We start from the raw sequence: 25484 nt of genomic DNA, 5'->3' as shown, positions 1-25484 counted from the left end.
AGGCGTGATTGTGAGTGTGGCTGTCTCTATCCTGCCCGTTGACAGCTGGGATAGCCCGCAGCGCTCCCCGCGACCCTTGTGAGGATAAGCGGCAAAGAAAATGGATGGATGCATTTTTCAATGTGATTACGGTTAACAGTGATGGCAAATAGAGTAAGCATGACGAAAACCGTAGAACTGTTTAATTTACTACTACTACTTCGAGATATGAGCAATGGATGTTAGCAGTCTGCAGGCCTCACACGGTAGTTATATTATATACTTATCTCAATTTTCAAATCAATAAAATTGACACAATATTTTTTTTTCCAGAAACAATAAATTCTCATTGTTGCGGTGACGCGAGCCGACAGTAAGCTGGACCGGTCCATTGTGTACTGGCGTGCTACTAGCATTTAGGCTAGCATGTATTAGCAGCTAGTGGCTAAGTGCCAGACCCGTGTTGGCTCCGTCCAAATACTCTTTCGCCTTGCTCCGTGCGCCACGCATAGTTGGACAGAAGAGAGACATTTATAGGCTAAAGCTTACCGTTTATTACATTCAATAGTCCGTGAGCTCAAGAGCTAACAGCTTGCTAGACTGCAGTAAAGTTGTTTAATCCCCACATAACACACAAGCAAGTTAACTGTTTATTGTGTTAGCTAGCTCACAAGTTAAGGCGCTAATACCTTGGCAGACCCATGTGAATCCCCCACATACACACAACACAGGGTTCATCTCCAGAGCCGTCAGCAGCCACATCCACACAGTCCTTGTCCTTTGACGTTATTTTAGATGAATTACACAACACACTTAATTCATGACAACTGAAAATATGTCCGTTACCAGGCAATCCTTGGTCTGGGCCATCCAGCTACTGTGCAGTGCAGCCTGATGGTCTGGCCTTCCCACACGGTCTGTCCACGGGGCTTGGTGGTCATCTGCGGGGGGTGCATCAGGCTATCCGGGTTCATCTTCTTGCGGAACTCTGTCCATTCGTCCAACTGTGGCCGCACAGAAACAGTTGTACGGAATAGGATACTGAATCCGGTAAAGATTCCCAAAAGAAGGACAAAGTGTTACTTACGGTCCTGTTCAGCTCCATGCGCTGGGTGGACTCTCGGATGCGCGTGGTCCTGGTCTTCTTCTCCACCTTGACCCCCATCGCCTCTCTGGCCTCGCGAACGAACAGGTTCCTCATGGCCACGTAGTTGATGCCCTCCTCCGTCACGTCTTCCTCACGGGCCTCCATGAGTGCGCGCACCTCTTCATGACTTCGCGATGGAAGCACAGTTGTCAAACGATTCCTTTGACACGACTCTATTACACCAATCATAAAAAGTCTGGAATATTTGGCTTTCGGGTGAAATGTCAGCATGAATTTTGTCTATCGGCAAGAAAACAGGAAGTGGTGCAGAAAGGGACCGACAGTTGGACAAGTTGACCTGCATACGATGATTTCCACTCACTTGGCTCTGAAAATCGGAATCACGTAGCCGATGACCTCCTTGTCCAAGTCGGTGGCCAGGTAGGTGCGCTTGGCCCGTTTGGGTAGCGGACTCAGCGACTTCACCACCCGCTCCAGGCCCGTCTCCTCGGTCTTCACGGACGTCTTCACGCTGGAAAGTAAAAGATAAAAACGTTATGATTTATGTTCTGGTGTCCTTCGGGAGCACATCGCTTTAGCGTTCTCACCGTTCTAAAGCGCTGCCCGAACTTGGTCGGCCTCCTCCCACATGCCAAGATTTACATGTTGTTAAGTTAATTGAAGACTAAAAAAAAATATCCATATCTACGATGATTAATATGACAGCTCGTTTGTATATACAATATCAGTCACTGTGATTTGATGGGTGCGTATGTCCCCGCGTGCCATCACACTCGCAAATCTGAATACTTGAGCACGAAAAATCACGCGTGTAAAATATGTTACGAGTAGAAATGCGTAGATATTGGAAGACGTCGCTTATTTGGTGTAGTCTTGACCAGTGTTCCCGCTGAGCTGCGCCACTGCGCAATTGCGCACTTGTTGCGCACATGAAAACCGATCCAGGGCAGTGAACCACAGCCTGACGGAACACGGAAACACACAGTCTCTAACGGGCTGCTGATCAGCCTACTTCTACTTCCTAGTTCACCTGACACCGCCCCTCTCCGCTCTTAAAGGGGTACACTCATAATTACAAACAGAACGTCCTCTTGCCCAAAGTCAGCCGCGATAGGCTCAAACTCACCCATAACGCTAATGACTTATGAACAATATCAAAAATGAATGGATATGCCCTGCAGCAAGAGTCACTGATGGTGTAAGTGGTACATACACCTGACTTTGGGGCGGGCACCGTGTGGTCGATTCCTGCTCAGTGATGGTGTTGATATTTGCCCTGCATGTGACTCGTGACCAGTTCATGGTGTAGTCCGCCTTTCGCCCGAACTTAGCTGGGATAGGCCTCAGCTCTCCCGTGACCCTTGTGAGGATAAGTGGCGTGGATAATGGAAACACACACACCGTTTGCTTTCTTGTTCTCTGTGCCAGTCCATTCATAACAATGACTGAAATGTGCATCTGTTTATTTTCGGGGGTCCGGCATGTGTGCACTGTATCTTTTGGCACTGAATATAAAAATGAAAGATGTATTTTGATGTTTAGTCCGCCTAAGCCTGACCTGGTACACCATTTGGTTCGAGATTGATTAATACGTAACAGGATAGCGTAAGATACCATATTTCTTCTTTGAATTGTTTCTGGTGTAGAAGAAATCTGTGAGGAGCATATCTATTTTTTTATGAGAAATGTTCATTTTAATACTGTACAGATAAGTTGTTCATAACATGCAATAACTAAACTACACTTGAATTCATCCAAAATACTGCTTAATACGAGTTATTTTGGCAAGCATCGGGGTCCAAATGGGCTCAGCAATTAACTCAATTTCCCGCGTCCAAGACACCGGTGTCAAACACAAGGCCCGGGGGCCAGATCAAATGTCGTGATTTTTGTTCAAATCTGTACCAAAGTTTGAAATTGTCATATCATAAACGAGAACGTTGAGCTATTACGAGCACTTTTGTGATACCAAACAACAATAGTTGAAAAGCCCGTTACTCTCGATTTCTGATTCCAAAACGAGTTCATAAATTTCATATGTAAATATGATGAGGCGGTTAAAGATTCTCATGGTATCAAGGTCCTAACGGCCCTCTGAGGGGAACCATAAGTAAAATGTGGCCCATGACAAAAATGAGTTTGACACCCCTAATCTAAGACAACGTTTGCTGTCAAAACACAGAACTTTCTGTTGAAACTCCCACATTTACATCAGCTTTACGAATGCCACTGGCACTAAAACAACAAACTAAAAACTACATTAATATCCAGTAAATATCATTATTACACTGAAGGGATGGCCCCTTCAGTGCCATACAGTAAGGTATCCTAGTCAGTCTTCGCAAATAGCCCAGCGGGTCATGAATGGATCTGGCAGCGCTCGACTCCAGCTCGAATTCCTTGCCTGACCTCTTTATAGAGACGCTGACACACTTGCAGCATCGAGGGCGCGACAATACACGCTGACTTCGGTGTTGTACTGCATGAGACATAACTGCACGTGCTTTGACACCCCCTCAACGAGCCTGCGGCAACTGCGAGGCAATTTTTTTTTTTTTTTACATTTTTACACCATTAAATGAAAACAATCAAACAAGCGAACGAGACTGCTATTGAAGAGTGACTGGACATCGATCGTGTAGTGGTACACGCAGCTGATTGATCGTGATTGAATGACACATTTGCAGTCGTCCTCCGCGAAAGTCGCATTTACAGACACAGTTCTCGAACTAAAAGGTGCCTTTCAGATCTGTCCAGACCACCAGAGGACTCCTCCTCCAAGGTTTTTGGACCTCTCAAAAGGACAGTACGGGTACTTCTTTTCAAGAGGTACTTAACAAAATTCCTGAATCTACTGGTTACAGTCGGGATGTTTAGTGCCTTGTTTCAAAAGGTTCCTGGACTGGTCAAAAAGTCGAGTCATTTTTCATCGCTGATAAATTAATTCGGGAATAAAAATGGTTTTGTGAGTCTTAAAGTTCAAGAGCCTTTTCGGGGCTCACTAAGGTAACCTTCAGAGAAACATTTCCTGGAACTGCCGGTAAACGGTTCCAATCCAATCCTGTTAGGCACTGCCGACTTTGCTGCAAATGTACCTGGACATCTCAGAGTTCCGTGGTCTTGTTTCGTCCCTGATATACCAGGACAGGATACCGGGATAACCCAGGACTGTCAAGTTCCTCCAACAAAAGGTCGCACTACTGTATGTAGACCCTAGCCCTCATCTTCCTGAACCTCCTGAAAGTTTTCTTTGATTGATAAATGACCCTAGGGCCAAAAATGTTCCTTACGCTCCTTGGTTCCAATCAGACACTCAACGTTCGCTCAAGACTCCAACCCACTTTCTTTCGGCTTGTCCCGTTCGGGGGCCGCCACAGCGTGTCATCTCAGATGAACGCTCATACAGTATTTGTTCGGCACAGTTTTTCCCACCGGATTCCCTTCCTGTCGCAACCCCTCTTGGGGAGTGGAGGCCCCAGTGAGAAACGAACCCACGACCCCTGGTTCACCAAACCAATCCTCTAACCACTGAGCTATGGGATCCCCAACCCACAACGTCTCAAAAGTACTACATCAGTACCAGGTACATCTTTCGTCCGTGTTAAATAATCTCAGGACTAAAAATGTTCCAAGAACTCCAAGGCTAGTGACGTTCCAGACCCAGAAACGAAGGCTCCTAGATTCTTTGAAGCACCCTTGAGAGAAATCACATGAAAACAACTTCAGGTCTCGCCCCAATAGACATTTCAAACCCTCTTACCGACGAGTGGTGGTCTTGGAAGTGGAGGAGGATTGCTTGCTGACGGAGGACTTGGTACTCAAGTGACTGCTGCTCTCATAGTGATGCTGCTGACGCTGCTCTCGATGATGACGGTGATGATGATGATGATAGTGACGGCGATGATGATGATGAAGCTCCTTCTGGTGCTGCAGCTGCAGCTCCTTCTGTGACACTTGCACGGATTCCGACATCCTGGAGGGCCGCTCCGCAACGTCGTTACGTCACTCACTTCGCGCCTGGACCAGCTCTGCGAAGGAACCTCATCGTTAACATCATGGATCGATTTATGACCACCGTATACAGTTAAAACCATCCATCCATTTTTTCCACCGCTTATCCTTACGAGGGTCGCGGGGAGTGATGGAGCCTATCCCAGCTGTCAACGGGCAGGAGGCGGGGTACACCCCAAACTGGTCGCCAGCCAATGTGCAGGGCACATTGAGACAAACAGACGCACTCACAATCACACCTATGGGCAATTTAGAGCGTCCAATTAATGTTGCGTATTTTTGGGATGTGGGAGGAAAACCCACGCAGGCACGGGGAGAACATGCAAACTCCACACAGGCGGGTCTGGGATTGAACACGGGACCTCAGAACTGTGAGGCCACCGCTTTACCAGCTGATCCACCGTGCCGCCCCAGTTAAAACCAGATGTTTACAAATAGTGCCAATATTTATGACATCATTGAGTAATCTCGGAGGGGTTAGAAGGCACGGCTAATGCTTCTTAATTGTAAACATTTTAAAAATTATATTTAGTCAGGAAAAAAAATCATGAAATAAGAAAGGAAAAGAAAATGGGGAGAAAAAGGATATAACTTAAATATCTAAGAATAAGAAAACAATTCATGATAAAATTATGGTGCATCTTTGCGGAAAAAAAAAGAAAAAAATGACAAAAAGCTATTTTACCTTGGAAATAAATGTGAAAAGAAAATGTAAGTGAATTATGAATGCGTACATTTATGGACAGAGAAAATGGAATAAAATAATGGGAATAAAATAATGTTGAAAATGGAAAAAAATGCTGCACATTTTTAAATATTTAAAATATATATTACAGTAAATAGTAAAATAATGAAAATAATGTCTTTCACATAAAAACACAACAATGCAAAGAAAAAGATAAAAATGGTTGCCTGTTTAAGAAAAACAAATATTTACAAATCTAATAAATATTTAAGAGAGTAATCTAAATATGTGTTTTTACATAAAATATATAACCAATCATCAAGGATAAAAATAAAATGTTTCCTGTTCATGAAAAGACACATACTACCCCCAAAACTTCAAACAAAACAGCTAAATATAACATTTGTAAAAATATCACTCAAATCCAGGTAAAATATTCTGTTGGTGTTTCATGGGAACCCTGACGTCAGCTACACAAGTTAGCTCCGTGAGTAGCAGCCCTGTTTACAAAGTTCATCGCTTTCCAGAATTAGATCATTATGATATTCATAACGCTTGCAATTATGAATTGATTTAGCAGAGCTCTTTTGCCTGAATAAATCATAATACAGAACTGTAGTTCTTCATTTTAAATGCTAAGGGAGCCTTCGTATATTACTTAACCTATCAAATGAAACATACAAACTTCTTGTTAAAAAAAAAAAAAAAAGTATACAGGACTTACCACAACCAAGTCTCCAGGAATCCAAAAATGGATCAATATGAGGTGATATTATTAAAAAAAAAAAGATGAATGAACTAAAACAAGCAAATCCAGAAGGAGGGGAAAGCAAGCAGGGGTGAGGGCCAGTGGACAGGACTGCGGTCCACAGACCAAAAATAATGCTGCCACTCTGCAGAATGCACAAGACACCCTCAGGACCTTTTAAGGCCGGGACATATTTAAAATTAGATCACAAGGAGGAGAAGAGCTCCTTGGCTTACCCCAACACCCTGTCACTTTAGAGAAGAAATGGTGGCACGGTGCTTTTTCACTCTATATTGCATAAAAGGGATTTCTGCCAAAGATGGAACATCAATGTTCATTGATTGAATTTTGTTCTTACATTTGTGGACTCCAGGAAGACGACTTGAAAGTGCATTTTGAAAACACGGTGACGATTCGAGTGACTTAACCTTTTTAAATGTGTGCTTTGGTCGCCTTTCGATTGGATCCGAAAAATATACGATTAACTTATTACACGGTTTACTTATTTGAGAATACGATATTAATCACACTCAAGAGAAATTTCCTCATATGCTATTTTATTGCTGGTAACACCGCCGCCTGGTGGCGAAAGTGCGATCTATAAAGAGGTGGCGACCAATGATCTTTAAAAAAAAAAAAAATTAAGACTGGATAGCGCATACACATCGAGCGGCATATGTCGACTGGTTGAAGCCAGTTGGCCGCCATCTTGGTACTCTCAAAACGTGTGGAGGACAGAGTTTACAGGTTGGATTATGGCGGGGTATTTCCATCAAAGTTTGTGTGAGCTTGACATTTTTTCAGTTCTGGTAACATGAAGGATTTTTAATTTGACATTTTTTGTTATAAAAACATTTACATTTGAAGTCAATCAGTTAGATATATTTTTGGAAATAAGGACTCGCAATGGGAAAATACATGCTAAACGCATCGTTCATCTGTTGTCTCTGCGACGTCCCATTTCAGACAGAAAATTTAAACTTGTTTCCACGCATTTGAGAATCAAATTCAATTTTCAGAGTTCTGTACTGTGAAATTCATCAAAAAAAAAAACTTCACAGAAAATGTGTTTGCTTGCTTATCCACTGATGAAAATTGGGAAAATATTTACATCGCTTTTTGGCGAAAAACTGTCGGCCAATAAAGGTGAAGCAGAGTGAACAACAACCATAAAGAAAACTTTGTTCAAGTGAATTAAGCTCATCCGAAAAAAAAAAAAAACCCTTTACAAACAAACTCTAACAGTGTCAAAGCAAATATTTGTCACTCACGTGTGGAATTTTTCTCACAGCCACGAAACTGGCGATTAAGGTCGGCATGGTTGTTTTGGGAGTATTAAGATGGCGAATGGCGACTTCAGTTTTGGTGACTAATGAGCCATCCAGTCTTTTTTTTTTTTTTTTTTTTTTTTAAGATCAGTGTACGTGAGGCAGTACATATTTTCGCTGTTTGGCGAGGGACTTTTGGCTTCTCTACCGGTCTTTGGTTCATTTCATAAATCGGAAGTAAAACACTTCTCCCGTTTCTGATTGGTCTGTTCGGTAAATAGGAAGTAAAATACCGCTAGTCCCCGCCCTCTTGATCCTCTAGCCGCAGGATTCTATGAAGACGTCTTTGCGTGACTAATAACGATCCGTCAAAATTACAAGGTGCACGCCTTTGTATGCATGTTACTTTACAATACATATTTAATCGAAACCGGAAACGTGCGCGTTTTTGCTAGCTCCATCGGTGCATTAAATCGGCCACCGTAGCTAAACGCATCGAGATCATTTGCCGCATGATCAACCTTCCAACCCTAACCTCGATTTGTAAAATCGTAAAGCGAATCAAAGTGATGGAACAGTACGTAGCAGCAAATAATCTTAGCGTACCTGATAAATTGAATCAAGTCATTTTTTAAAGTTCAAATTATGTATCCATACAGTACATGATGTATTTGTGCGTTCCAGGAGGAGAGTTGTGAGTCGCCGACATGTCGAGCAAAAGGGCCAAGGGCAAGAACACCAAAAAGCGCCCTCAGCGCGCCACCTCCAACGTGTTCGCCATGTTCGACCAGTCCCAGATCCAGGAGTTCAAAGAGGCCTTCAACATGATCGATCAGAACAGGGACGGCTTCATTGACAAGGAGGACCTCCACGACATGCTGGCCTCTCTGGGTAGACGCCGAACACAACGGCGACGCGACCATCCGACTGGTTCTCACGCTCTGCTCGCGTTTCTTTAGGTAAAAACCCCACCGACGACTACCTGGAGGCCATGATGAACGAAGCCCCCGGTCCCATCAACTTCACCATGTTCCTCACCATGTTCGGGGAGAAGCTGAACGGCACCGACCCCGAGGACGTGATCCGCAATGCCTTCGCCTGCTTTGACGAGGAGGGCACGGGTCAGTTCGAAGCTGCGCGACATGAGCGTCCATCTTTCGGTAACGGGCCCACAATAGAGACGGCTTTTGTTCGTTGGGGCCGTAATGTCTAAAAAGAAGGGCGAAAAATGCAAAGGTACTCCCGGCGCACAAACACGTGCAAGCATTACCCAGACAAAATGGCGGACGGGCGTTGTAAAGTCGAAACGTCCTCGGTCGAGACCGTCTTAACCTGAGGACTCCCTGTAAAGAGTTGGCCTCACAGTTCTGAGGTCCTGGGTTCAATCCCATACCCGCCTGTGTGGGGTTTGCGTGTTCTCCCCGTGCCTGCGTGGGTTTTCTCTGGCCACTCCGGTTTCCTCCCGCATCCCAAAAACATGCAACATTAATTGGACACTCTAAATTGCCCGTAGGTGTAATTGTGAGTGTGACTGTTTGTCTCCACGTGCCCTGCGATTAGCTGGAAACCAGTTCAAGGTGTACCCCGCCTCCTGCCTGATGACAAATAGGATCGGCTCCGGCATTCCCCGCGACCCTAATGAGGATAAGCCGCTAAGAATATGGATGGATAGTTTCATTTAAAAACTACACGGTCACAATATGAGCCCTTATGGACAAATCATTGCACTCACCAAGCAGATCTGGCCCCCATCTTAGCTTAGCAAGCTAATTTATTACATAACAAAGCAATGCTAGCATGCTAATTTGTTACATGAGAAAGGAATGCAAGGCAAATTTATTTGTATAGTGCAAAAGTACAAAAATTACAGACAACAATTAAAGAACTTGACAAGCATAAAATGGGGGCATTACTTGATAATGTCTAAAAAGGAGGGCGAAAAATGTGAAGATACTCCCGGCGCACAAACACGGACAAGCATTAGCCAGACAAAATGGCGGACAGGGGACGGGCGTTGTAAAACGTCTTAGGTCGAGGCTGTCTTAACCCGAGGACTCCCTCTATCGATTTTAATTTTTTTCAATTACATGTAGGAAAGGAAAGCCACGCTTCTGTTTTAGTCTTTTATTGACACCAGGAGAGCAGTAAAACATCGGGATAAAAGACGTCCCTCGCTCAGGGCAGGGAGGACCTTCTCACACTTTGTATTTTGCCATTCCGGCATTTTGTCAACAAAATATTTTGATTTTTCAGTAGTAAGTATTTGGCTTGGTCGCGGGGAAATGTATTGAGTCATGTTGTTGAAGGGGTTTAGCGGAGTAAAAGGTGAAAGTTGCCAGAAATAAAAAAAAATAAAAATAACCAACGCACATCTACCGTAATTTCCGGCCTATAAGCTGTGACTTTTTTCACACGCTTTCAACCCTGCGGTTTATGCGGTGATGCGGCTAATTTGTGCATTTTTTTCCTAACGGTTGCAATGGGGTGGGTGAGTACTCGAGCGGAAAAGGTAAGAGTGAGACCCGTGGAATATAGGTCCCGAGGAAGTGACTTTTACCTGTCTGGTGTGACTGTCTGAGCCTTCCCCCGTGCTGAAAAGTCCCCTTGTGATTAATATGCATGCATTGCTAACAGGGGAACTCTGGGTACGTAGTAGACTGTTACTGGGAAATCCCCCGCTCTCATAGTTCCCCTTCTTCTACATAGCGCAAGCTAATATACGTTAAATCCTAACCCTAACCTACCCATAAAACAGAAGTATACACATCCGTATGTTCGCTGTGTTCGTCTTGAGACGTCCATAGCGAACATGAACACTCGGCGACAAGTTGTCGAATGGCACACGTTGACGCATGGATGCGGATGTTTCAGACTGGCCGGTAAGTTTACAAAACTTACGCGGATGCGTATTAATCACAAGAAGACTTTTCAGCACCGGGAGCGCTCAGACCATCGCACCGCCCCTGTTAGCACTGCGTTAGCGTGTTACTGCTGTATCTCGGTGATTTTTACCAATTTTTTTTTTTTTTTTAACTGGCCCTGTTAGCGCAGTGCTAGCGTTAAGGCGGCACTAGCGTTAGCGCAGCGGTGCAGGCATTAGCGCAGCGGCACTACTGTTAGCGCAGCGGTGCTAGACTTAAACTCTCTGTGTACCATCTTTCTTCGTAAATATCTTGTTTCAATTGCGGCTTATACACGGGTGCGGCCTATGTTTGTACCAAATGGTATTTCCTTTACAAATGTACTGAATGAGGCTTATAACCAAGTGCGTTCTGTAGGTCGGGAATTACGGTATGTGAAAACTTTTAGTAAAAAACGGCGTACGTGACACATGCAAAACTGATGCGGTCCCTTGTGGCTAGCGTAGGTCTGATCCAGGAGGAGCAGCTGCGCGAGCTGTTGACCACCATGGGCGACAGGTTCACGGATGAGGAAGTGGACGAGCTCTTCCGGGAGGCGCCCATCGACAAGAAGGGCAACTTCAACTACGTGGCGTTCACGCGCATCCTCAAGCACGGCGCCAAGGACAAAGACGATTAGCTGGCGCGCGACCGCCGGAGGGGTTTTTCCCGTGTATATTTCCGTCGTCATGTGTTTTGTACGGCCCACTGCAAGGTTGGCGCGTAGCTGCTGCTTGCTTATTTGCACATCACTAAGAATCTGTATAAACGTCAACATATGTATGTACTACATTAATATAAACAATGTTACTGTGACTTATTATTGTTATTAAATATTGATCACTTGATACAATCGGCACCTAGCCACCTTTGGACTTTAACAAAACTCCGCAAAGGTGGAATATTGCCAGACGTAAAAGCTAAAGATGATTAAATTTGCTCTACTTCCAGGCTCAAAACTGCCTTTAAATGCACAGGTGGCGTTTTAAGTCATATTTTGATTGTCATACAAGTGTAAAAAGATAATCAATGCAAAATGTAATTAAGTCAAACTACTTGAATAATTTGCTTTCATTCCAGGTACAGCACCAACTGCACCGAAGAAAGAAAGAAAACTAATGACTCAATTCTAGGCTCAAACTGTAAAACCATTTTCCTCATACAAGTATTTAAAAAAAAAAAAAAAAAAATGGGCAATTACTGACCCCACCGTGTCATAGAAATAAAATAAAATTACCAAACGACATAGCTGCATCCTCAAATTGTTGTCATTGGAAAATCTTTATTCACTACATGTGCCACATTTTCGGTCACATTTTGACAATTGCAAAAATAAGTTAACCATCGGAAAATAAGTGTGCTGAATTCATTCGTCGCTTTCAACTGCCGGAGACAAATTCCTTTGCCGTTAAATCTGATTCTGATATTCACAGGTCAGGGTTTTGCTTTTTGTGTCAAGACAATGCAGTAAAAAAAAAAATTTCTTTGCTGCCATCTTCAACTATGTTGGAATGACAAGATGCTTCATTTCGACCGAAGTAGTGCTTTGTCACCATCTTGTGGCATCTCTAAGCAATTACAAAGCGAGGGGTGGTGGTAACAATTCCTCGCGGGCAAAAATTGTATTCGATTGACAGTCGATTTTTATGTCATGCAAGTGTAAAAATAGGCCAACCTTTGTATGAAGTTAATATAAAGGAAAACTGAATTTCTTTGTTTTTGTAGCAGTCTGAAAATACGGCCACTTTAAAAATTTGTCATTAAAGTTACAGGTCATGTTTTAACATTTCGACCGTCATCGTGTAAAAATAAGTTCGCCACCCCTTCAGAGTGCTTCCACGTTTTAATTAAACAGGCTCAAGTGTCCGTTGAGCGTCGCTGTTATGGCAATATGACGTAAACGTTAAATCTGGGATGGTGCCACGGTGAAGTCGTGCTGACGTGATCTACAAGCAATGAGGGCTAAAGGACTGAGTACGCTCACAATAAATACAGACGACGAATGTGTGTTCTCTCTACACGGGACAGTTTTTTGCTCACAGAGCAATAACGAATATTAAGATGCCTTCAATCGGCCAGTGCCAGATTTTTAGACTGGATCTTTGTCAGGTGGTCTGATATGCAAGCCTCCATCTTGTCACACTGGGCCAGGAAGTCCTGACGTGAGGACATTCTTGTCAGCAACACGGATAGGTTTTTTTTTTTTGTGACGGTTTGTAGAAACGCAAAGGAGACGGAGGCGAGGACCCACCTGGACCGTCTTCACGAGACCCCTTTTCTTCATCCGACAGTCGTTGAAGTTCTCCGGGATGCTCTGAGGACGAGTGAAATGACACTTTAGTAAACACTTCGGAATTGGACGTCAATTATCTGGAAAAACTTGCCTCCGAGGTCGCACAAAAGATTTTTTGTTCTTACACTGGCACAGTAATCCCTTGCTTATCGTCTGTAAAGTACCGACCAACACATTTACTCTATTATTCATACACAGTGGTACCTCGGTTTTTGAACGTCTTGGTTTTCGTACAAAATCGGTTTTCGAAGGTAAAAATCGGTATTTGAACGCTGATCCACGCCGATTTGTTATTGTGCTTTCGAACGCAGCCCCCCGAAAAAAAAACGGAAAACACGTAACGCCCGCGCCCTAAACCGGTTGACTCACACACTCCTCTGCTCGCGGACGTTTCCTAGTACTGTAAGTGACTTTTTCTTCAAATTGAGCAACATTACCCCTCGATCCCGGCACCAAAGAAGGCAAGTGGAACTGCTTTTGCTGAAAAAAAGGAAAGCGGTGCGTAAAACTGTCGACTTCAAGAAGGATTTGATAGCCGAGCACGGATCTGGTGTGCCTGTTTCTGCGCTATCGAAATCGACGATCAGCACCACCCGGAAACAAAACACCTCAAGTGCCGATGTTAAAGCGAGCTGCGCTAAACGGAACGAGATCCATAATTTTGTAGAACTTCATCACCCGGACAAAGCTGAATGTTTGAAAATTTTAATGTTGTTATGAGCCACTTCAAAAAAGTGCTTCAAAGACGGCAGAAACAAACAGATTTGTTCTTTGTGAAAAAGGGGTGAGTCACCCCCACCGAAGACATCTGAAACTGTTGTTTTGCATTGCTTTTTTCTTTTGTTCCATTAATCCTACCTCTCGTTACAATTTTTTTTGTTACATTATACGTACTTTCTGTGCAAAGAAAAAAACTATCCCCCCCCCCTCATTATTGCCTGTTTACAGTTATTCTGCACTTTTGTTACTAAAAAAAGGTTTACGAGGCTGGGGTCCAAGTCGCTACAGAAACGGCTATGCGCTCCCAACCTAGCATACTCCACTAGGCTAAAGCATACATTTTAAAGAAAAAATAAATATATTTCTTAAATGATTTAATTATATAAAGTATTTAAACTATACATGTATTTCTACTATGCAGTTTATTATCAGAAAAAGAGGCCCTGTAGCTCAGCGGTAAGAGCACTGGTTTGGTAAACCAGGGGTTGTGGGTTCGTATCCCACTGGGGCCTCCACTCCCTGAGAAGGGTTGCGTCAGGAAGGGCATCCGGCGTAAAAATTGTGCCAAACATATATGTGCGTTCATCTGAGATGACACGCTGTGGCGACCCCGAAAGGGACAAGCCGAAAGATTCTTACTTACTTTTAGTTTATTATCAGAAAAAGCTAAAGAAAATGCTTAAAAAAACTATTTTTTAGGCTTGGAACGCATTAATTCATTTTCCATTCATTGTAAAGAGAAGGTCAGAAGGAGCTACATTGTGTCTTTGTGGATCTAGAGAAAGCCTATGACAGAGTACCAAGAGAGGAACTGTGGTACTGCATGCGTAAGTCTGGTGTGGCAGAGAAGTATGTTAAAATAGTACAGGACATGTATGATGGCAGCAGAACAATGGTGAGGTGTGCCTTAGGTGTGACAGAGGAATTTAAGGTGGAGGTGGGACTGCATCAGGGATCAGCTCTGAGCCCCTTCCTGTTTGCAGTGGTAATGGATAGGCTGACAGATGAGGTTAGACTGGAATCCCCTTGGACCATGATGTTCGCAGATGATATTGTCATATGCAGTGAAAGCAGGGAGCATGCAGAGGAACAATTGGAAAGATGGAGACATGCACTGGAAAGGAGAGGAATGAAGATTAGCCGAAGTAAAACAGAATATATGTGCGTGAATGAGAAAAGTAGAGGGGGAAGAGTGAGGCTACGGGGAGAAGAGATAGCGAGGGTGGACGACTTCAAATACTTGGGGTCAACAATACAGAGCAATGGAGAGTGTGGTCAGGAAGTGAAGAAACGGGTCCAAGCAGGTTGGAACAGCTGGCGAAAGGTGTCTGGTGTGTTATGTGACAGAAGAGTGTCTGCTAGGATGAAGGGCAAAGTTTACAAAACAGTGGTGAGGCCGGCCATGATGTACGGATTAGAGACGGTGGCACTGAAGAAACAACAGGAATCTGAACTGGAGGTGGCAGAAATGAAGATGTTGAGGTTCTCGCTCGGAGTGACCAGGTTGGATAGGATTAGAAATGAGCTCATTCGAGGGACGGCCAAAGCTGGATGTTTTGGAGACAAGATTCGAGAGAGCAGACTTCGATGGTTTGGACATGTTCAGAGGCGAGAGAGTGAGTATATTGGTAGAAGGATGCTGAGGATGGAGCTCCCAGGCAAAAGAGCGAGAGGAAGACCAAAGAGAAGGTTTATGGATGTGGTGAGGGAAGACATGAGGGCAGTTGGGGTTAGAGAGGAAGATGCAGGAGATAGGCTAAGATGGCAAAAGATGACACGCTGTGGCGACCCCTAACGGGACAAGCCGAAAGGAAAAGAAGAAGAAGTAACGGGAAAGCGGGCTTTGGTTTTCGGACGTGTTGGTTTTCAACCAGCCTTCTGGAACGGATTGTGTTCGAGAACCGAGGCACCACTGTACTGTATATTTTAAAGCTTCATGCATATACAAAAAAAAAACCCAATATATGCACAAGACACAAGTATTACTTTTGTCCACTTGAGGTTGCCGTCCTCAAATTGTACACTGAATTATCTGCGACGGTGAACGTGTGCGTGCCTTTATAAGACAGGTGTCAAACTCAAGGCCCGGGGGTCAGATCCGGCCCGCCGCATGATTTTATGTGGCCCGCAAAGGCAAAATCATACGCATCAACTTTCATGATTTTTGTTCAAATCCGTACCAAAATTTCAAATTGTCATGTCATCAATGATAATGTTGAGATATTACAAGCATTTTTGTGTTCCCAAACAACAATAGCTGAAAAACCCATGACTCTCGATTTCTGATTCCAAAACGAGTTCATAAATTTCATATGTAAATAAAGATTTTTATAGTTTCACAGTCGTAACGGCCCTCTGCGGTGAACCGTAAGTAAAATGTGGCCCGCGATAAAAATGAGTTTGACACCCCTGCTTTAAAAGATGGGCCTGGCCTACCGAGTGGCTTAAACTTCAGAGAATGTAGAGTAGGCTGGCTGTTAACTGGCTAAACCAGTGGTTCCCAAAATTTGGGGGGGACATAGGGGAGAAATTTCCAGTTCCAGTTCCATTTAAGAGCAAATAGTCGCAGTTTGGCAGGTAGTAAACATTTCGGAGCAAAAAAAAGGAATTACACATTGTGCATTCAACCAAACTACATCAAGTTTCTCTACAATTACCAGCGCATCGATCTGCTCCAGGATCTTCATAAACTGCTCAGCTGCCACTTTCACTCTGTGGTCCAGTTTTCCCAGCGCGTCAGCCTGCAGATCTTTGGCCAGGAAACCCTGACAAAATAAGTCTTTCATTTGAGAATAAGTTTGCGCCCAAATTGTAAAGACAAAAAAGTACAGAAGAAGATTAAAATACTAATTTTACATCTACCGTAATTTGCGGCCTATAAAGTGCGACCCCGTGGCTTATGCGGTGATTCGGCTAATTTGTGCATTTTTTTCTAACGGCTGCCAGGGGGCACTCGAGCGTAAAAAGTAAGAGTGAGACCCGTGGAATATATGTGCCGAGGAAGTGACTTTTACCGTTCCAGCCCTGTTAGCTAACGCTGCGCTAGCGTGGTACTGCCGTGTCTCAGTGATTTTTACCGGTATGTTTTTTTTTTAAACCAGCCCTATTAGCGCTGCGCCAGCGTTAGCGCTTTGCTAGTGTGTTGCTGCTGTGTTATTGCCGTGTCTCAGTAATTTTTACTGGTATGTTTTTTTTTTTTTTTTAATCGGCCCTGTTAGCGCCGCGCTAGCGTTAGCGCCGTGCTAGCGTATTGATGCTTTGTTACGGCCGCGTCTCAGTGATTTAGGTATGTTTTTTTTTTTTTAACCCGTCCTGTTAGTGCTGTGCTACAGTGTTGCTACTGTGTAGCTGCTGCGGCTGTTTTGTTTTTTTTTTTTACCGGTATGTTTTTTAAGCTAAGCTAAGGTGTTAAAACTTTGAAAACTCCATGTACCGTCTTTCTTTGTAAATATCTCGTGTTTCAATGCAGGTTTCAATGTGGGCCCCTGCGGCTTTTACACAGGTGCGTCTTATGTGTGTACCAAATAATATTTCCATTACAAATGTACTGGGTGAGTCTTATAATTCAGTGCGCTTTGTCGGCTGGAAATTACGGTATTTTATTGTTATGGAAGGAAAAAAAAAAAGTTGGGCCCAAATCTTTCTGAGAAAAAGACAGTTGTTTTCTCAGAACCATGCATTTTTCTGGAGCACAGTTGGCTTTTTTTCCCCAGCATAAAATACACTTGGCTAATATTCATACTATCACAAAACAAGAAAAGGGAGCGTAACGTACATTCTTGAGTCCAGTCAACTCCCCGTCAACCTTCTCCAGCTTTTTAGCTGTCTGCTCCACTGATTTTTCAATATCTTTCAGCTTTTTCAGCTCGGCTTCCTCCTCGGGACTGTTCTGTTGGCATTAAAACATCATGGTACATTATTAATTATGTAGACACGGGCATCTGCAAAATTTCAAGGTCTCACCCTCTTTCCAATCATCATGAGCTTGGATCCGTCTTTTATCCCGTAACTGGTCAGCGTCTGCTCCATGTCCTTCAGCGACTTCCCTAAAACGTCACAACAATTCTCCAACGAGGGAAAACACGAAGTACAGACAGCCGTCTGAACGTGACTCTTACCCTTGAAGATGAGTTTTTGCGAGGCCGAAGGGACTCCGGTGACCTGAGTGAGACTTTCTGACAAGTCTTTGACGGTGGGACTCTTGCCATCCTCTTGACTGGTGACCGCGATGGTGTGCTTCGTAGAACCTGGAGTCAGGTAAAAAGAAGAGGTCACTATTTACGTAAATCTTTTTTCTAAAGTGCTTGTCGTCATTACACGTTGGACCGCTAAAATGTCCCAGTTGACTTGGGGGTCAAAAGGCAGGTATGAAGTGATTGCCAGCCAAATCCACAGTATCTCACACACAAAGGCCAAAACCAGGATTTCAAACCTACAACCCCGGAACTTAAAGGCAGATGAGGTAACTTCTAGTGTGCCTTGCTGTCAAAACACAAAACAATTCATTTTGGGGAGGAAAAACTGTTAAGGGCAAATAAAAGTATTGGAAAATAATTGTAAAAACGTGAAAAAAATTCTTCAAAAACTATTTGATTAAAGTCGACACGTATTGGGTAAGAAAAATAATACAAAAGACAAAAAGAAACGAGTAAAGTAATAATCATAATAAATAAATGCTAAAATTCACAAATACTGGAAAAATAACGCACAAATTGTACGAGTAAAATCCACAAATATTGAGAAATAAAACAAAACTGTTAGATAACAATATTTATAAGCTTGAAGCTCAGAAATATGGGGAAGGCAGGCACTGCTAAACACGAGTCACCCACAAAGACTTTGCATGACCGACATACAAGTATCAAATGACAACTACAAGTGCGGCATGAAATCATCGAACAATGACTTAAAATTGAAATGCACGCGCTGCACAATCACTGTACAGAAGAACAACGAATCCCCGTTAAAGGATTTTGGCCACGGAGATAAAACATGAAGCAAATTCCCATTGTGTTCCTTTTTGGGACCGCTACATAGCCATTTTCTCCGACTGTTAATATTAAACCCACAACACGAACACAACATTCTTTCTATCGAATATCTTCTAATAGTTGGAATGGTATATTATTACCGTAAGCGACTGTCACGGTGATAGCTTGAGCTGACATGTTTCAATTTTGTCGTTCTAAATTATCCCCGGCATGAATACCAAAGCTAACATTTCATAACAAGCTAACTAATTCCGGGTCACAGCACCAGAAGCAATTTGTTTGAGGTTGCTCCCCCACCCCGCGTTTACTCATGGGGGAAAAAGACTCTATATGTACAATTCTTAGAATAAAGTCTCATAAATAATTGACAAGAATAGAAGTATAAATAATTATATGAAAACCAAATGATCCAATTACATTTTCATAGACGCTAACGGAAGATGAATATCGCGAGACCATACCACAGCAACAAGCTAACTATTATGGGTTACACCGGAGGCTAAGTAAACATTTCCCCTCTATTTTTTTTAAAAAAATTGCTTAATGCGCATATGGTTGTCAGCTGATCCACAAGTACATCGATACGACCGCATTTTATGCTAGTTGGCTCTGTGGCGCAATGGATAGCGCATTGGACTTCTAGCTAATCACGTGGGAAGTGATTCAAAGGTTGTGGGTTCGAGTCCCACCAGAGTCGAATTTTAGCAAATAGCTTTAAAATGTGCAAACTGTATTTTCTGAAAAACATGGTTGATTATTCTTTTCTGTTCCATAAAACACAGCATATTTTTTACACCGGCATCCTTGTTTGTTATTTTGTGTTACAATAGTTGAAGACATTTGAGAAGATTTTTTTTTTAAATTTCAAATTCATAGGTCATAAGTGAACCGCGTGCTACACTTTTCCCACTCCTGCTCCATCTGATTTCAATAATTCCTTCAACTGAAAAAAAAGACAAGTTATCTCAATAATCAATAAATCAGAATTTAATTCAAATATTAAATCTCCAGACACTCATTTCCACACACAAATCACCACAGCAATACCAAGAAATCAGTACACTCATTGACTAATAACGCCAAACAAGATGTGAAATGATGTTCCTGAATGAAATAAAAAGGAATATGTTACAGGGTTTACACGGCTAGCGCATTGCAACCCAAATACAAGGAGCGCTTCACTATATTGCAGTCACCAATCTCATGTATTGTGTTATTCTACAGTAAATGGAAAAAAAAAAAAAAAGTGTTTTCAGTCAAAGTGCAGCTTATGCATGCTTTTAAGTGGCAGGAATCTGCGGCAGGCCAAACTCATCCACCAAGACGCCATCCTGAAAAGATGAGAAAGATTGAACTTTATTTTTTGGAATAACAAAACTGAATACTCAAAAGTTAGCCGCCGTGGCTACCTTGTTTGTCTTGCTGTCTCCGGGCAGGCTATCGGGGATGGAGGGCGCGGCGGACGCCTCGTCCAGGTAAGAGCTGTCGTCGTCCAGCAGCAGCTCGTCACCCAGCGCGTCCAACTCTGACAACACACCAAAAAAAAAAAAAAAAAAAAAACCATTTACATTTTGAAAAATGTACGGGTGTAGTCAGTCATGCCCGCAGATAAAGTTGCGGGTGTGATTAAGGATGGAATCTCAAAACCTTAAAATGACGTACTGGATTAATATAACATAACTGTAAATTCAAAATACAATAAATACATAACTAAAAGAGAAAAAAAAAAATTCCAAACTCAGAAATGATCATTTCCAATTTCAACTGATATTGGTAGAACATGATACAGAACGGTATTTACAATTTTTCATCAATAAAAATTCTTAATCCGACAAACTTTATCTGAAGAAAAGTTAAATGCGCGAGCCTGTCAAGGAATAAACACAAACCGTCTATACCTGCAATGTTTTGAAAAAGCTGAAAATTTTGTTCAACAAAATCGGCGTTAGTAGCAACAAGCTCGCGATACATTGTAACAACCATTCCTGTCGGCAATCGTGATGTATTGTTATAATCTATCATAATTCACGGTAGTATTGATATTGTCAATCCATTGATGAAAGGTAGCAGTAGATGGTGTATATCTTCCTAAAGCAAGCAGAGGGGAAAAGTTTTCAACTTCAAGATCAACGCATACCACTGGGGAAAAATGACCGTTCGCATTTGGATATATGGACAGGCCAGTCTACCGTTAGAACTTAGATCAAGTCGGAAGTCTTCGGAAGATGCTCAGTACGGTTAACTTGCATTTCCTGTTTCCGGGTTCAACACTGATTTTTCGGGATCAGGCTTCTTTTGTTACCAACGTTTACAAAATAAACACGTAAATTAATGCACAAAATAAGCGACGTCTTTCTATATCTATCAAATTTTACGCGCGGTCGCGCAAGTCAAAACGTGAGTCGCCGACACACTGACGTGTAGGGCTTCAATTCAATCTCTGTCAATCTCTCGGTTTTTTTTCCCGAATTGCCGAGCTGCATTTGTGGGCGGGGATTGACCGATAGCCGCGCTTACCCGCTTCCAAATCCTCCTCGTCGATATCAGGAGTGCCGTAGCTGCGACTGAGGGCCTCCTGAACTTCGCTGGCATCCTCCATCATGTCCTCTAATTGGTCCTGCAGGTCCTGGAAGATTCAAAGACAATGAATGAATGAATGAATGAATGAATGGATGGATGGATGGATGAATGGATGGACAAGAATTGACATGGATTGGTAGATACGATGATGGATGGATGGATGGATGGATGGATAGATGCACAAGAATTGACATGGATTGTCGATACCATGATGGATGGATAAGAATTCACATGGATTGGTAGATACGATGATGGATGGATGGATGGATTGATTCACAACAGGTGTTGTCCAGACTACACATCCCGGCCCTCGTAATCTAATGTGCATTTTCTATGTAAATTTGTCTATGGTCAATGAATATCGATTTTTGTAAAGCAGCAGTTTTTGAAAACCCGGAATAACATTATTGAATAGAGAGAGAGAGAGGCATACGTCTATCTGGTCCAGTTTGACATCCTTGTAAGCCTTTTTCATCTCCTTGGCGCCCATTTTCATGGCATCCACCTGGCCGAACGACAACAAGCGCGACGTCATCATTTGTAAGGAAGAGGAAATGCGCAGAATGCGGCCAACCGTACCGTCGACTTGGTGTCCTTCAGCGTCTGGATGGTGTAGTTGGCCTGCTCCATGTTGAAAGACTGCTGAGCCAGCTGCTCCCGTTGACCCTCGTACCTGCGTGACGGCACACGAAAAGTGCCACGGTAATCGTTGGGGACCGGGAGCCCTTTGTGGGTTTTGGGATTCTGGGTTGTGTGTTTATAGTTTCTCGTCCAGTTCTGCTATAGAGCTCGTGCACCTGCGTCATCAAATCACGTCACTGGCCGGAAGTGCCGGTCAAACAAAGCATTGTTCAATGCTAAGTCGGTTGGAGACGACGCGAAAATATGTCTCCCAGAGTTTTGTCTGATACCGTTAAACATTTAGAAGGTGGTAGTAAACGAAGGTACGTGGAAAAATGAGAGACACTTGGCAAAGAGGGCCCATACTTAATGCCAAAAACCATGTTTTCGCCGATAAGAAATTGGACTATTAACCCGCTTGCGCTTGTCTTGGACAACTGGATCTACACAAGAATCTGGTGAGTAAGTCGTCGAGATTTCCACGGAAGAGTTTGAAAGCGGGGAAAAGTCTGGATGCCTACAAATACTTCCTTGCTGGATTTGTTCTCAATCAAGAATAAATCCCACATAGCGATGGAACCACTCAAATTTTTTCGATACAAATACCAATATTTAAATAAATGACCCCTGGTTTTTACACAAACTCGCATTCATTAACTATAATTGGGAAAAAAAAAAACAGACCGAGTCAGCTCCTCTGTACGCGAAGCGTGTTGCGACCACATGTTAAACTTTGGTAAACCTCTCCGCGACAGACGTTTTTTTTTTTTAAATACGCATTGCTCCGAAATGAGTCCATTGCGTATTTAAAAAAAGAAAATAAACCGCTGGGATAGGCTTCAGCCCCCGTACACGGAAGCGCGTTACGGCCATACGTTAACCTACGTAAACATCACTGTGACCGACGGTTTATTTACTTTTTTTAAATACGCAATTGGACTCATTTGAGAACAATGCATATTAAAAAGAAAAAAAAAGCCTGCCAAAGATTAACATGTGGCCGCAACACGCTTCCGTGTACGTTTGAGACGACTCCCTGTCGTTTTTTTTTTTGTTTTTTTTTTTAAACGCATTGTTCTCAAATGAGCCAACTAGGTATTATAAATACTTCTTGGGAATTTGAGATTGAGAAGAATAATTCCTACCTGAAGTGACGTGATCGCTACACAGTCGTGTGTATTTGGTCGGGCACCATCCATCACGGTTAATTGCCGAAATCCTTTCTGGTCTTTTCAGCCGGTATTTCATAGAATGATCTGTTTGAATATCTGTCTCGTCTGTTGTGACAACCAACAGCACAACGAGTCCCCGGCATTGAGTGTATTCTGCTCCGGTTCAATGTCCCCCACACTCTCGAGCAGCTCTTTTTGACCGGCAATATGGCACCGTGAAAATGGTGATGTCACGTGCAAGAGCTCTATAGTTTGTCCTGAACTTTGTTTGTTTGTACAGGATTGAGGTCAGGGTTCTGTCGAGATCTTCTACACCAAACCAATCCAAGCATGTCTATACAGTGCGTGTCATGTGCATTAGTAACATAAAATAGTTGGAAGCGATGTCCAAGCCAGATGGAGCTCAAATCGTGTCTAAAAAGTGTATGTCGGGTATATTTTTGTGACTACTCACATCCTCTTCTGCTTCAACACTCGCATGGCCTTCTGTTTCACCATATTCTACACACAAACACACACAAAATAAAAATGAAGACAACTTTTCTATTTATTTTTGACTGACCACCACTTGGCTTTCCCAACCTTCGAGGGCCCGTCCCTCATCTTCTTCATCTGCTCCTTATACTTGAAGAGCTCAGCGTCCAATCTGCTGATCTTTTTCTCGATGGACTCGGCCCTTGCGTCAACCTGAAACACACACAAAAAAAAATTCTTGCTTTGTAAGAATGACAAACATTTGTGTTTTTCCCCATAATCTTAGTATGGGCCATGGGAGAACATGATAAAATGGCTTCCCCACCTAGACATTGTCTTAAGACTGGTCAGAACGTGTTTAAAAAACCCTCACATCAAATAAATAACACCACTGCTATATTTAAATTACAATTATATGCGACAAACGAATAGAAGTAGTTAGCACAAAGCAAACAAGGGTTGTTGTTGACCGACTAGCTAACTAACGGAAGAGATAAAACCATAATAAACAACAACAATACGTCCAAGGCTGCCAGACACTACTCACATTGCCGATACAGTCAGAAAGATTCGGGGGAGGTGCTTTTGGTTTACCGCGTCCGAAAATTCTATTCATTTTTTAATAGGAAAAATTAGCGTTAAAAGGCGTTAAAGTACACAATATCGTCAAATGTGAACGGATTTCGCCATCGAAGACACCCGGAAGTGAGAGGCGCTGGTGATGGCTTGTGATTGGTTGATGTGAGCAGAGCTAGCCAATGAGCGTTTTAGATACGTTCCTGGATTGCAGCCTATTGTCCCTTTTTGTTTCTGCTTTGCGAGGCGTCAAAACTCGAAATACATATTTCTTGCTTTTTTTGTGTGTCTATTTTCCTTTTCCAAAACCCCAGAAGGTGCATTATTTGGAAATATTTTGAATTTATTCATATGTAATAATTACCCATTAGCACAGTTATTTCAGGTTTTGAAGTGGAGAAATACTCCTAACCCTTTTTGTAAGTCATTATAATACTGTACTGTTGAAATAATAATTACAAAAAAAGGGAAAAGAAAAATGACTGAGAGGCTGGGACATTCTTCTCTAGCACAGGTTTTCAAAGGGAAGCATTTCGAAGATGTTATTAATGTGAATTTTATATGTGATATGATAATCATACCTTTGCATTAATTAATTAATTGATTATTCATATAATTCATTTCCCGAGTATTTCCGAAAAATAGAAATACTGCAACTATTTAATTTCCCGATTTATATGCAATCTTAAAAATGAACATTCCCAAAAATATGATTAGAATTCCACACAAAACAAACTCGTATTTATATGTGAACTCTTCACGCGATACATTTTTCTTTTTCAAGTGGGAATTAATAAACTGAAAATGTTGTCCAAATAGGGGAACTCAGATGTGTTGTAATATAGTTTAAATAAAAGAATAAAAACATTTCTGATTTTGTTTTTCTATCTATCTATCTATCTATCTATCTATCTATCTATCTATCTATCTATCTATCTATCTATCTATCTATCTATCTCTCTCTCTCTCTCTCTCTCTCTATCTATCTATCTATCTATATTATCCCAGCTCAGGTTTGCAAAGGGAAGCATTTGGAAGATGTTATTAATATGAATTTTTTAATGAAATATGATGATACATACTCGTAGCATATAATTATTCATGAATTAATTGATTATGCATATAATTAATTTCCAGTGTATTTCCGAAAAATAGATATACTGCAACTATTTAATTTCCTGATTTATATGCGATCTTAAAAATGAACTTTCCCAAAAATATGATTAAAATTCTACACAAAACAAACTCGTATTTATATATACTGACATGTTAGATCTTCACGTGATACATTTTTCATTTTTCAAGTAGGAATTAATAAACTGAAAATGTTGTCCATAAAGGGAACTCAGATGTGCTGT

At 42.3% G+C, this 25484-nt stretch overlaps 4 protein-coding genes and 1 non-coding gene across 15 annotated transcripts in view; 2 read left to right on the top strand and 3 right to left on the bottom strand.

Annotated features, from left to right (window-relative positions):
• The window catches only part of myom1a (myomesin 1a (skelemin)), a 32722-nt gene extending 24793 nt beyond the window's left edge, over positions 1-7929 (bottom strand). For 2 of the 6 annotated variants that reach the window (XM_061838512.1, XM_061838517.1), the window contains exons 1-5: positions 6508-7085; positions 4848-5115; positions 1449-1598; positions 1067-1253; positions 826-983 (exon numbers count right to left, since the gene is read on the bottom strand). In XM_061838512.1, coding sequence (XP_061694496.1) covers positions 826-983; positions 1067-1253; positions 1449-1598; positions 4848-5059 — 707 coding nt within the window. In that variant the 5' untranslated portion in view covers positions 5060-5115; positions 6508-7085. Of the gene's footprint in view, positions 1-825; positions 984-1066; positions 1254-1448; positions 1599-4847; positions 5116-6507; positions 7086-7802 lie in introns of those variants that run through there. The other 4 variants (XM_061838516.1, XM_061838513.1, XM_061838514.1 and 1 more) reach the window with 4 other exon arrangements.
• myl12.2 (myosin, light chain 12, genome duplicate 2) lies at positions 6162-11943 on the top strand. Of its 6 annotated transcripts, none has more exons than XM_061838524.1 (4): positions 6162-6270; positions 8484-8690; positions 8759-8959; positions 11167-11943. In XM_061838524.1, the coding sequence occupies exons 2-4, from the start codon at positions 8507-8509 to the stop codon at positions 11337-11339; spliced, it is 558 nt and encodes a 185-aa protein (XP_061694508.1). In that variant the 5' UTR covers positions 6162-6270; positions 8484-8506; the 3' UTR covers positions 11340-11943. The 6 variants fall into 6 exon arrangements, with proteins under 6 accessions (XP_061694508.1, XP_061694505.1, XP_061694506.1 ...); XM_061838521.1 differs by lacking the exon at positions 6162-6270 and adding an exon at positions 7163-7278; XM_061838522.1 differs by lacking the exon at positions 6162-6270 and adding an exon at positions 7184-7314.
• Positions 11944-12029: 86 nt separating this feature from the next.
• bag1 (BCL2 associated athanogene 1) lies at positions 12030-19168 on the bottom strand. The gene is made up of 7 exons (XM_061838519.1): positions 18844-19168; positions 17831-17959; positions 17676-17758; positions 17488-17601; positions 16370-16477; positions 12951-13013; positions 12030-12856 (listed from the first exon to the last, which is right to left on the bottom strand). The coding sequence occupies exons 1-7, from the start codon at positions 18878-18880 to the stop codon at positions 12767-12769; spliced, it is 624 nt and encodes a 207-aa protein (XP_061694503.1). The 5' UTR covers positions 18881-19168; the 3' UTR covers positions 12030-12766.
• Positions 19169-19308: 140 nt separating this feature from the next.
• On the top strand, positions 19309-19400 carry trnar-ucu (transfer RNA arginine (anticodon UCU)). Its single transcript is given in 2 exon segments — positions 19309-19345; positions 19365-19400. It is a non-coding gene; the product is annotated as a tRNA-Arg (tRNA).
• A 274-nt stretch (positions 19401-19674) lies between these two features.
• chmp5a (charged multivesicular body protein 5a) lies at positions 19675-24292 on the bottom strand. Its single transcript, XM_061839129.1, has 8 exons — positions 24098-24292; positions 23659-23763; positions 23531-23577; positions 21863-21956; positions 21717-21788; positions 21221-21329; positions 20113-20228; positions 19675-20034 (listed from the first exon to the last, which is right to left on the bottom strand). Exons 1-8 carry the CDS (start codon positions 24164-24166, stop codon positions 19984-19986), a joined length of 663 nt encoding a protein of 220 aa, XP_061695113.1. The 5' UTR covers positions 24167-24292; the 3' UTR covers positions 19675-19983.
• Positions 24293-25484: the final 1192 nt, after the last annotated feature.

This window comes from Syngnathoides biaculeatus, chromosome 13, assembly GCF_019802595.1.
Source record: "Syngnathoides biaculeatus isolate LvHL_M chromosome 13, ASM1980259v1, whole genome shotgun sequence".
Lineage (NCBI taxonomy): Eukaryota > Metazoa > Chordata > Actinopteri > Syngnathiformes > Syngnathidae > Syngnathoides > Syngnathoides biaculeatus.
This window is presented reverse-complemented; position numbering and strand designations above follow the sequence as displayed.